Raw genomic sequence first — 12,581 nt, 5'->3', positions numbered from 1 at the left:
TTGTCACATAAAAATTTGCTGCCTCCTTGTTCAGCAAAAGAAATTTCAAATGTTATCAACTTATATCTGAAACTTGAGATTGAAAGGCTTTTTCCCCTGTAACTAATAAAAAATATTACAATTAAATTGCCTGAACTGAAAGTTTTCACAATTTCAGTTAAAATGTGAGTTGCTGTAAACTTTTCTCATATGAGTCACTGTAATTCAGTTTGAAACTTTTAAATATAAAATTTGCCCAGAAGGAGACATGCTGTTAAACGGAGGAAGTCAACAAGTATGAAAGTACAAAGCTTGTTTCTGCAGGGTCAAAGTGGGCGTACCCCAAAGTAGTATTGAAGTCCACACAGGGATTTACTTCCATTTGTAAAGTTTTTGTGTATATGTAAGAAATTTTACTGTTGTAGACCTAGTAGGTAAAATGAGCAATATTTAGAAAATTAATTTCCATCAGATTTCGTGACAGTGCCAATGTCAAATTATGTGCTTCGGACTTACTAATTTAAGTGTGAATCCTGTATTCAGTAGGCTCCTTAAATGTTTGCTTTCAAAGAATCTATTATTTTAGTTGTCATAGTGCAAAGAAGATACAGTCATTGTATGCAGACTCAGTAACAGTGGAATGCTTATGTTTAGCCACCCCGCACTTCTCATCCTGTGGTGAAATTCTCCTGCACTGACTGTGAACCGATGGTCATTGACAAACTGCCTTTTGACAAATACGAGTTAGAGCCTTCACCACTGACCCAGTTTATCCTGGAAAGAAAATCCCCTCAGACCTGCTGGCAGGCAAGTAGAATACATACTTGATTGAAGTCTCTATAAAGCTATTTGTCATGTAACTTATTCTGGAATCAAATTAGGATGTAAACTTTAAATTCACGAAATACATTAAAAAGTGCTTAACTTGTAATGTGTTTTATTGCAGGTGTATGTGAGCAATAGTGCAAAATACAGTGAACTTGGTCATCCTTTTGGTTACTTGAAAGCTAGTACAGCCCTGAATTGTGTGAATTTATTTGTGATGCCTTATAATTATCCAGTTCTTCTTCCGCTGCTAGGTAAATACCAGTCCATAGAATCTTTTAGTAGTAAGCAGCTGAAAAATTGATCTGATCTAAAGAGTTTTATCCAACTGGTGACAGTATTAGTCACGTCTACGGAAAGCTAGAATGTTAAGCAATTAATATCAATGACGATGTTTATTTCACTTGTAAACAATTGTGTGATGTTCATGACTTGTGCCCCAAGTGCAAGAATAACTTACGTATTCATTATTCTTTCAAGTATGGTGTAATCTCACTTCTTTCATTTCATTCAGTAGCCATTATTCTCAATTTGTCATCTCATTTATCAAATCGATAATTGATCAAGTTCCATCTTTTGGCTGCAACTTTAATCTTTTGTGTATTAATCTTCTGTGTATATTTAGTTCAGTTGCATGTGTTAATATATTTAAGCATGAAGAATTAGTATTTTCTTAGCATCTCTCCTATTAGGAAAAAAATGCATAGACTTGTCTTTCATTGTCTCTGTTTTTCATAACCATCAGATGACTTGTTTAAAGTACACAAGGCAAAGCCAACGTTAAAATGGCTGCAGTCATTTGAAAGCTATTTGAAGACAATGCCTCCTTACTATCTTGGGGTAAGATGACTTGGTTTTCAAGTTTCTCTTTTATTGAACAGCTATAGCTACCTTTCCAGTATGGGTGCTTGTTTTTAGCTATTTCAAGTAGAATATATATTTTTAAGAGAATAACTGAACTTCTATGTACAGCAATACTCTTTCACTGTAGTCCTGTGAGAAGGCTTGAAATTTGAATATAGCAACAAAATTCAACTACTGTAACTAATTATTTCTGTTTGTGACTGATTTGGTATGAATGGAACGATACTTATAAACAACAGCAAAAAATCCTGCCCTGAAAAATCTGCCTTTTGTCTTTAAGGACTTCACGTCCTATTTGAAATGGGTACAGTTACTTAAAGTGTGCATATAACACTTGTAAAGTTAAACGTGACTATGCAATATATTCCATGTTTCAGCCTTTGAAGAAAGCTGTGAGAATGATGGGAGCACCAAACCTTATAGCTGACAATGTGGAATATGGACTTAGTTACAGTGTCATTTCATATCTCAAAAAGTTGAGTCAGCAGGTAATGTTGAAGCACAAGAGCAGTAAAAACTTGTAATATCAGGATAATATCTTAAAATACTCAAGTTCAAGGGTTTTCAAGGAAAAAGAGCAGGAAGATCAAGTTAATGCCTTCCCATAAGCAATTAATAAAGAAGTATTTTGGTTCTGTGAATTGAAAAAAAACATTTAAGCATAAACTTTAGAGTGGACTGTGTAGATAGTTATGGAGGTACATATTAAGATCTCTTGTATTTAAGGAACATTTTTACATGTACAGTTAGTAGTATATTTTTGTCCAAAAGAAAACATGTTATCTTACCTTAAGTCATAAAGCTGTTGCAGCATTTTTTCCAGAAAATAGGGATTTGTACTTAGATGCATCTGAATCAGAAAGTGACTTTTGAAATGGAAAGTGTTCAGTAAATAAAAACTGAACTGACATATTTGAGATTCTGGATTAAGTATACAGACAAAAGTTGCAAGTGACCTTCTGTAAAATTATGAAGTTGGTCGTGCTGTTCAGAGTAGTGCATGTATCTTTGACTTGTCCCCTGCACCAGCTAAGCAATTTCTGCCCTGCTGCCTTCACTTTTATTTTGTTGAGCTGTGCATGTTAAGCTTTCTTGTTCGATATAATGAAAGAATGCAGTAGGCTTGAAACTTTAACAGTAGCTCAAGTTCTTCTCATGTAGCTAACAAGTTCTTATAGAACAGCTTTTATTAAAAAAAAAAAAAAGATAAGCCATTATTTGACAGGGGAGCAAGAGGATATTCTAGAGTATATCCTAGCAAATCATGGTCACATTGCTCAGTGTCCTACTAAATGAACTAATCTCTCAATCTAGCCTTTGTAGACTCAATCCAGGCTTTGTAGATGCAATGACAGACACTGCAAATGGTACACAAAGCTTTTCTCACTTCTGAAAGATTCTGCCAGTAGAGGCACAGTATTCTTAAGTACAAATTCAGATTTTGAGTAGTCTGTAAATTTATATGAAACTGCAAAACAAACATTGGCAAATTGTCTTGGCAAATTACTTCTAGCTCTTTGTTCAACTGTATTCTGCCCAAAGTTGGCATTTATGAACATGTTTAATTTTGGTACAAATCTAACAGTGCTGGGGGTGAGGTCTGTCTGGTTAAATAGGATTGGGTATTTTCATGTTTTTCCTATTTTCTATTTAATGTTATGGCTGTCTGTATTGAGCTTTTAGAAAGCTGATACCATTGTATGACTGATCACAACTATAGTTACGGGAGAATCAGTCTTGAAAGCTAGCATTTAGCTCTTGCAGCAGAAAACAGTTTGAGTACAGAAAGACTTGCAGAGAATTGCCAGTCAAATTATGACTTATGAAAATAAAAGCATTGCATGCATATTGGTGCTTAGTAATGGGCAGCAGAGGGAGAAATATGCAGAAGACCTAGGCACAAACTGTTCACTATATTTGAAATTGTAGTAAACATTAAGTGGTTATGTACTAAGCACTCCTTAAGCACTCATCCTGGTTATGGTCGTCATAGTGTGTTAGCACATTGTTGAATCTTCTAGGTAGGAATTTAAAATGAATAAGTGACTAATTCTTTTAAGAGCATATTGTCAATTTTATTTATTTATTTATTTTAAATTAAGGCCAAAATAGAGTCCGATAGAGTCATTGGCTCTGTAGGCAAAAAGGTAGCGCAAGAGACTGGAATTAAGGTCAGAAGCAGATCACACAACCTGTCTATGGCACATAGGAACGATTTTCAACATCTGCTACAGGGGATTACTGGGGAAATTCCTCATAGACCTCTAGACTTCAATATGAAGGAGTATGCTGGGTTCCAAATAGCTTTGCTGAATAAGGTAAGCACCACTGTGTGTAATGTTGTTATTTTCAATATACTACCATTGAAATGCTAGATATTGTTTCATACATTGTGTTAATTGAAACTTTAATTACTGAAACCATAGGATTTGAAACCTCAAACTTTTAGAAATGCTTATGATATACCTAGAAGAAATCTTTTGGATCAATTAACACGAATGAGATCTAATTTACTGAAGAGTACTCGGAAGCTCCTCAAAGGACAAGATGAAGGTCAGTTTTTTTTTTGCCTTTAATAAAAGCAATATCATGTAAATTTTGAGGACTCAACAAATACTTATTCATAAAAGCTTAGCAGTCATCTGCCATCAAACTTGAATTTTTCCTTAGCTAATTGGAATAAAAACAGTTGGGGACAGAGGATACAGATTCGCTGCTCTGTCCTTTAGTCTGAGGAGACTTGGCCTTTTACTTACAGATTCTTTATTCACTTATTTTTTTCACCAGCTTTCATGACGTATCTAAGAAAACTTGAGGGGATTTCTGAGCATTAAGATCTTTTTCCATGTAGGAAGTGTTTTGTGAACAGTGGGAAGATGAGCTTGCTCACTCGGTGCTGTCAGTGTGATTCTTTTGCCCTTTAGGTCAACAGTGGTTGTATAATTGTTTTGTTTTCCCTTTCATTTGTGCGTTCTGGCACAATGTTAGGGCATCTAACAAATAGAAGATGATGAAAAAAGTGGAGAAAATGGGTAATGCAAGTGAAAGTGTCTGTTGCATTATCGCTTGGTCACAGATGTTAATCTGACTTAAGTAGTGACAGAACATCATTTGAAATACCAAGAATTTGCTGTTTGAGGGGGTTAAAACATACCAAAACTTGCAATTATTTTCCCTGCTGTTTTTGGTAGCACATATTCTGCTTGATAAAAGGCTTAGCAACTTTAAATTCGTAAGTTTTCAGGTCCTGTAGACTTCAAGACTTTGATTCCAGTGGTAAAAAAAATCAATGTTGCTTCAAGAACGTGCCAGTCTCAACAATTACATTTGATGTACCCAAAATTGGATAGATGTCTATCAAAGCTTTATGCAGCATGGCATTACTACTTTGCATTACTGTAGGTTTTGTTTGTAGTAATGTTTTAGATAAAATTTATTGCAAGTCTTGTTTTTTTTTCCACCCATCTACCTGTTGAAAAGCTATGGGACACTCTGGAAAACTAAAATCCATGCATGACAGCTATTGCTTTTTCCATGTCATGATGGAATACACGACAGATTCATTTAATCAAGCTTTCTGCACTCAAAACATGATGTTATAAATACCAATTAGGTGAGAATAATGGTGAGTTTTGTACATCTACTCTGTTAATGCATTTGATAAAAGACTGAAAATCTGAGATGTTCGGTGGATATAGACTAAATTCGCATGACATGAGCAGTATAATGTATTAATAAGCCATCCTTTTACAACAGATCAAGTTCACAGTGTACCTATAGCACAAATGGGAAACTACCAGGAATATCTAAAACAAATACCTTCTCCGCTCCGAGAGCTTGATCCTGATCAACCTCGAAGGCTCCATACATTTGGCAATCCATTCAAGTTGGACAAAAAGGTGACTTTTCTGTACAGCTTTTTAAAAAGCATGCTGTTGTCTGCTGCTGGTTAGACTATTCGTAGACTAATCATTCTATAATTCTATGAAGTATTTCCAAGTCTTTGGGAAGGCATTGCCTACAAAAAAGTTCCTCAGATGTTCCTCAAACTTCCTTCATCAATGTTATCATATGAAGGGCAGTCTTTGTTAGAAACCAGTATTATGCCTTCAAAGTGCTGTGTAAATGAAATGTTTGTCACTGTAGTATAGCTAATACCTAATCGTATTTCCTTTGCCATTTGAGAAACTGGTACATGATGGCATATTGTACATTATTGCCTTATAAACATCACATATCAGAATATTCACAATATTTTATATTATGTGTTTCTGGATTGAAGTTTTACACATTCTACCCATTAAATACAGGGAATGATGATAGATGAAGCAGATGAGTTTGTATCAGGACCTCAAAATAAACATAAAAGACCTGGAGAACCAAGCATGCAAGGGATTCCAAAAAGGCGTCGGTGTATGTCTCCCCTGCTCAGAGGTCGACCACAAACTCCTCCAGTTGTGAATAACCACATTGGAGGAAAAGGACCACCATCACCAATCACACAAGCACAGCTTGACCTTGTTAAACCTATTCCTATTCACAAAAGTAAGTGAATTTTTGTATGTAGAGAATTTGGTATGTATTTATGCAAAAAGCTTATTTATATAGAAATGTTATTGGCTCCTTTCCCAAACAGGGCAATTTTTGAAAATGAAGTATTTAAGTGTGCAATGGGGGCTTATCACAGTGAGCTAACATAACCCTTCAGACAGAAGTCTCTCTCATGTGAACTTTCCAGTATAAACAATGTATTTCCTGTACTAAATGAGGAGACAGTGTAAACAGAAGGGCGTTCTTCTTTTTCCTGGAAATTTACAAGCTCCAGAAGTTATCACAACGTGAGGTTATTTTGAATTTCACAGTAGTGCAATGAATTCGTTTTCCTTAGTATTGAGCTGTGTAACAGTTTTGCTCTTGCTGTTCAGTGAGCAACAGTTCCTCAATAAGTTTGTCAGTTCACTTTAATAAGGAAAGAGAAGTATGTCATAAAAATATGTTTTACAAGTTAGTTCCTTGCTGTTGATAAATACATGTATCATTTTTCATGTGAAGAGTACAGCTATAATTTTATTAAGCCATTAATTGACAGGAAATAAACTGATGTGATCATTGTTACAACCCAGAAACAACAATCCACAAACATTTTCTTGTGCCTGGCCTGTATGATACATAGACAAGTTGGAGCGTAGTTCCAGAACTATTGATGCTTGATGTAGTCTCGGTGATCTCTATCAGATCATAAAGAAGATAGAATTTGTAAGTGTAATCTGTATTTCATTGTATTTTTCATTTGTTTTTAGCATCAGAAGCTAATAATGAGATTGCAATGGATGATGTTGTGGAGAATCATGTTATAGACCCACTTTCATCAGATGATTTCCCAGATGCTGTGGATTCTGAGTTTTCAATGTCCTCTTCTCCATTCAATTCATTGGATCGATCAGCAACTCATATAGAAGGTGCAGGCCATGAGCATCTAGGGAATAACTTGAATGTTGATGGATTTTTGGAGAATCATGATGAATCGAGTAGTAAAGAACAAAATACTGAAGATAGTTTGCCAATATCTTCAACCAGCAAAGGGAAAAAAACAGTGCCCTGCAGAAGTTCCCGAGAGATTAATATAGAGCTGAGAGCTAAAATTATGAAAGAGATCCGAAAACCAGGAAGAAGTAAGTACTCCAAGTCTCTTCATTAAATGACTGGCATGAGAGCTAAGCAAAGGATTAATATTTTGCTTTTTCAGAAATATACTAAGCTGTGAGAGTGAAACAACTGAAAGCTAGGCAGATTTGTTTTAAAGCATCTTGTAAAAACTTACTGGATGGATGATTAAAATATCGCTGCATCTGTCAACGTTCATGAAAGTAATGGTCTTCATTACTGATATTAGAATTACAGGTATCCCAGTAATATCCTAAACTCCACCATCTTCTTACGGTTTTTAATGTTAATGTTGATAAGACTGTATGTCACGTTATGAGCCTGGTTTTCAGATGATCTATCTTAAAATCTCACAGAAGCTGAATTAATTCTCTTGCCTGTGTTGATATGAAGCAAAATGTTATAACGGACATCTCTTTAACTGTTTTTGCTCTTATTTTTTCAAGAATATGAAAGAATCTTCTCTTTACTGAAGCATGTACAAGGAAGCTTGCAAACTAGACTGATATTTTTGCAAAATGTTATCAAAGAAGCTTCGAGGTAAGTCACTGAATTGTATTAATCTTATAAAACTGCACCATGAAATGCTACTCATAACTACTTGACATCCATGCAGTCCTTTGTCTTAAACTTCCCACACAATGCTGTGTACTATGAGTAAATTATTTCATGGACTAAAACATGAGAAATACATAAGCTTCCTGATGTTTTTTGCTTCATACTGAGTCTTAATGTTAGTAGCTGTAACTGCTAAATCATCATAAAAGCAGGTGAACAGCGGTGTAGGAAGAAAAGGTAATTAGAAAATCATTTAACTTCTGGGGTTCAAATGAGAGTGTATTGCTAATTTGAAAACCTGAAGGCACTGTGCTTTACTATGAATAAAGCTTTCATAAACAGTTTAAATTCATTATTCTGCATCGACTCAAAATCCTGTCCAATTCTGAGATCCAGATGTGCTCCATAAAGATGTCTCTGCCTTTCAGATTTTCTTTAGAAATAGAGTAGTTCTGTTTCCACAACCTCAGGAGGTAATTTGTCATAGGGAAAGAGTTTGGGGGTTTTAAAACCCATGTTGTTAAACCAGATAGACAGTTGTCCTTAAGGCATCCTTAGAGTGTACTTGCCTAGCCTGCTATGTGACCATTCAGAGAAACAAAAAAACATGAAATCATGATTGGAATCAAAAATGTTGGGTTTAAAAGGAATTAATGATCTCAACATTATGTAGGCTGCGTAACTTTGAGGCTTGCTTGGGTGAATAGTTATTTGTCCTGTGTTTTCATAGAAATTAGTTGTTTTTTCCCTGTGGCATTGTTGTTCAAATCTTGATTAAATAAAAATCAGTGATTCTTGTGTGAAACTGGGAGTTCAATGTACACTGAATACGTGTTGCTCTATGATGTTCATAGAGCTCCTCTAGCCTTCTACTGCCAGCACAGTGGGTCATATAGATTTAGATAGTGTTTTTTCCTTTAGCAGTAATTCTTTATCATGCTTTTGCGTGATCTCTTTCATGTTTTATCACCTGTCAAAGCTGTTCCATAGCCTGTAGATTATAAGTGTTTCCTCACTGTCTCAGTGCACCAATACAATACTGTTTCTCCTGTAGTCTTTGGCAGCCCTTAGCAAGGTTGGAATATTTGTGCCTCTAAAATTTGACTCCTTAGAGCCTCTGTAATTCTTGTTTCTGTTGCACAGCTTGTGTATTCCAGTATCTCACGTTGACTCTTTCCCTACAAAACTTGGCAGCAGTTGAATCTTGCTGTCAGATGCATCAGATCTAAATCATGTCTCTCACAAGAGTTTTTTGTATCTACTGGTAGAAAAACTTGCCTTTTTCTTTTGACTGTTGTTAATATTATTGGTTTGTATGTAAGAGCAGCTTAATCCTGCCCTCCTTTTTTTTCCTCCTAGGTTAGGTGATTATAATGCAGTTGTGTTATCCACCTGGATAACACTGCCTACAATATCTGTGCAGTTCTGTGTCCCTCTGCTTCTGCCCTTATCCAGGCAAACTATCACTCTTAACCAAAGTTCCCTCCTCCCTGCAGGAAGCGTCTCTAAGTTCTTTGCAGTTAAGATGGTTAAGTTTTGTTAATTGATAGCTGACTTCTGTGATGACACAGAATGCAGTTCAAATTTGGAGCATTCTGTCTCTTTCCCTGCTTCCAAGGAGCTCTCTTAAAAGAGACTTAGGAAAGTTCTTGAGTAGTGCAGCAAGAAAAAAGCATGTGTTTAAAAACAGTTCCCCTTCAGTTCTGGAGCTTAATCCAAAAGAATGCTATGAAAGGGGAGGCCTAAAATCTAGGGTTTTCTTCTTCCTTTGGGAATGGTTTGCCATGTAGTTCTTCTACTAGTCAGTGAAAGTAAGGGATGCATCTTGCAAAAGATGCTGCAGAGGTTGGAAACAAAAAAAACCTATCATTTTTAAAAGGCAAAAATCAAGGTGAGAGACGTGATGTATTTTTTTTCCCTGATTGATTGTGAAATATTGAAGAGATTCCACATCTCAATTTCTAATTTTGATTCTGATAATGACTTTTTATTGTTGGTGGTAAACTTTTGGCTCAGCCTGGGGTGGGTATGAGTAGTGATTATGAAGACTCCTTGCTGAACACAAGGAATATAAATTCCCAGTGGATGGCTTTACAACTTTGCACAGAAAAAGTGATTTAGGAAAGGAATAGAAGGAATTAGACTGTGAAGGTGAGAGGTCTCCGATATTTTCTGGAGCTGGCATAGCAATCCATTTATGGTCTTAGCACTAAGTGTTCTTTACTCTCTGCTAAATAGAACTATGGAGTCATCAAATAGCCTAGGTTGGAAGTGACCTTGAAAGATAATTGGTTCCAAACTTCTGTGGGAAAAGGGAGTCTAGATGAGATTATCTAGCACCCTGTCCATTAGTCTAGAGCAAAAACTGACAAAACATGGGTCAAAATTCTCCGAATGGACAACTTCTCAGTATTCTTTTGTTTTCCAAACAGAGAACATTAAGCTATTAATATACATAACAAAACATAGTGTGTACCTAAAGAAAATGCTAAACAATATCTATTTGTAGTATAAGTGCTGGGAAGAATTAATAGAACTTCAAAATAATAATGTTCATTAGTGCTCAGTAGCTACAGTAACCTAAGAAGTTTTTTTACCTAGTAAAATCAGGAAATTCTGCTTTTTTTTTTTAGCAGAGTTGACAGATAAGTTAGTAAGAGTTGATGCTTAATTATGTTACTTACAGTATCAGTTGCTATGGTGAAATGTTTCTGTTGTGAGAAAACTGCTTGCTATAGTGTTTAGCATTTGGAAGAGAAGCCTGGGGCATGTACTGTAGGGCTGGACATAGTGCGCTGCACTGTTGGCACAAGGATTCACATTGATGTGGTAAGTTACTAATCTCTTTTTCCTCCCTTTCACCAGGCTTAATTTCTAAGAAGTATCTCCTGTTAGCTTGTACAGCTGCTTCAAATGGACTTGAACTTTGTTACTTCTCAGAATACTGACACTTAAACAGAATATAAACATGTTAAATGTTTATTAGGATATACTATATGATAAAGTACTTTGCTGTTAGCTTAAATTATTTGGCTTTTATTTGGGCAAATAAGGAGTTAGTTCCATGTTTCCTAGGTTGACACTTTGCAACAAACAGGAATCAGTTAGGAAAGCAATGATGAATGGAAATGAAGCAGTACTTAGAGGGTGGGTCTGTTTGGAGTTACTGGGAACCATGATGAGAAGGATGGGAAAGTACCTATAGCATGGATGTTCGAGAGATAGTGATTGGGAATGGGAGTTCTGTTTCCCCATGGTCCAACTGGGACTGTGGGGAAGTCTGCTCTTTGGGAACTGGGGCAGATGCCCGTTCCTGAGAAACAGGCTGGGAGGCCTGCTTGGGAACAGATGTTTTTGCCAGAGTTTAATGAGGGCATCGTACTGAACTCAGAGTACAGTTCAGAACAGTGCGTAGTTGAGAAAGTGTGTGATCTTTTCATTGCTGCTTTGAGTACGCGTTAGCTGCCAAAGCATTGCTCAGAAGCTGCTTCTTGAATGCAGAAATGTCGCAAGGGGTAGGGTTAGCTGGAAGCAGCAAGGAACAGCATGCTGCAAGACAGAGGTTTAGCAAAGGAGACAATGTTCTCATGCTCAGATTTCTGTAGTCTGTAGGGAATAGAAGTGCAGAGGCTCCAAGTATGGTCTACATCTGTATTTTCCTCAGTTTCTCTCAAACTTCTTATTTGCATTTTCTCATCATCTTGAAACATGCTCTGTGCTGCTTGCTGGCTATTTTGCCATCAGAACCAAATTCTCTTCTGTGATTGTGCCATGAAGGCATGCAAATAATCCCTAAAAGCCGCTGCTACCTTTAGGATTGTGGTTCTTTCACATGTTTTCTTTACTTTAGAACTTCTGGAAATAGAAAATGTTTTTTTTTTTTCTGGCATTCTGAAGGCTTGAGTGATGTTTAACCACATACTAGGACAGACTTGTAGTAACCCCGGTTTGTGTTCTCTTACTAAATGCAGAAGTTAGTTGTTTCCTAAAGTTCTGGTGAGCAGCAGTACATGCAATGCCGTCATGCAGTGTACCTGAAACGATAGTTCAGTAAAAGCTCTGCTAATGATACTTGTATTATGTGCATTCATTAATGCCTTGTTTTAAACACAGGTTTAAGAAACGAATGCTGATAGAACAGCTTGAGAGTTTTCTGGAAGAAATCCATCGCAGATCCAATCAGGTCAACCATATCAACAGCAGCTAAGGAACTGCACACCAGAGCCACAGCAGGGCACTGCTGTTCTTACTTGCATTCATTTTTGACATGCACTCTTATCTCAAGTTCTGTATATGAAAGAATGAGAAGCTGCTCTATAAAAAGATGAGAAAAGTACCCATCACCTTTTTCCTTCCTTTCTGTTATTTTGTAATGTGAAAAATATCACTAAAACATTTTTATTTAACTAAATGGAGAACTCCTTGTCTGTCCATGTACTTAAGTGTCACTTTCCCTCAGGTTCTATTTTCTTATTCTAACCTTCAAAACTGTCACCTCTTAAGGTTGAACTTTGCCAAAAAGTTGATTTGTAATTTTCAGAAAAAAAAAAAGCACATACATAAAACAAGGTAATGTTTTGTATATACAGTTATTTTGGATATATTATTGTAAGTTGTATAAATGTATTTTGAAAAATATTTAAGAAAAGCACTTTTGTTATTCCATCAATAAAAGCTCTATTTTAATGTTT

At 36.0% G+C, this 12,581-nt stretch overlaps 1 protein-coding gene across 4 annotated transcripts in view; it reads left to right on the top strand.

Moving 5' to 3' along the window:
• Positions 1-12,580, top strand: part of INTS6 (integrator complex subunit 6) — a 41,768-nt gene extending 29,188 nt beyond the window's left edge. For 3 of the 4 annotated variants that reach the window (XM_046900156.1, XM_046900157.1, XM_015276100.4), the window contains 11 exons: positions 634-786; positions 926-1,058; positions 1,550-1,644; positions 2,046-2,156; positions 3,771-3,986; positions 4,095-4,221; positions 5,425-5,567; positions 5,979-6,213; positions 6,969-7,340; positions 7,779-7,872; positions 12,004-12,580. In XM_046900156.1, coding sequence (XP_046756112.1) covers positions 634-786; positions 926-1,058; positions 1,550-1,644; positions 2,046-2,156; positions 3,771-3,986; positions 4,095-4,221; positions 5,425-5,567; positions 5,979-6,213; positions 6,969-7,340; positions 7,779-7,872; positions 12,004-12,097 — 1,773 coding nt within the window. In that variant the 3' untranslated portion in view covers positions 12,098-12,580. The remainder of the gene's footprint in view (positions 1-633; positions 787-925; positions 1,059-1,549; positions 1,645-2,045; positions 2,157-3,770; positions 3,987-4,094; positions 4,222-5,424; positions 5,568-5,978; positions 6,214-6,968; positions 7,341-7,778; positions 7,873-12,003) is intronic. The other variant, XM_015276105.4, reaches the window with a different exon arrangement.
• The last annotated feature ends 1 nt before the right edge of the window (position 12,581 follows it).

Source organism: Gallus gallus, chromosome 1 (assembly GCF_016699485.2).
Source record: "Gallus gallus isolate bGalGal1 chromosome 1, bGalGal1.mat.broiler.GRCg7b, whole genome shotgun sequence".
Lineage (NCBI taxonomy): Eukaryota > Metazoa > Chordata > Aves > Galliformes > Phasianidae > Gallus > Gallus gallus.
Note: the sequence above shows the minus strand (reverse complement) of the source record. Positions and strands in the feature narration are given on the sequence as shown.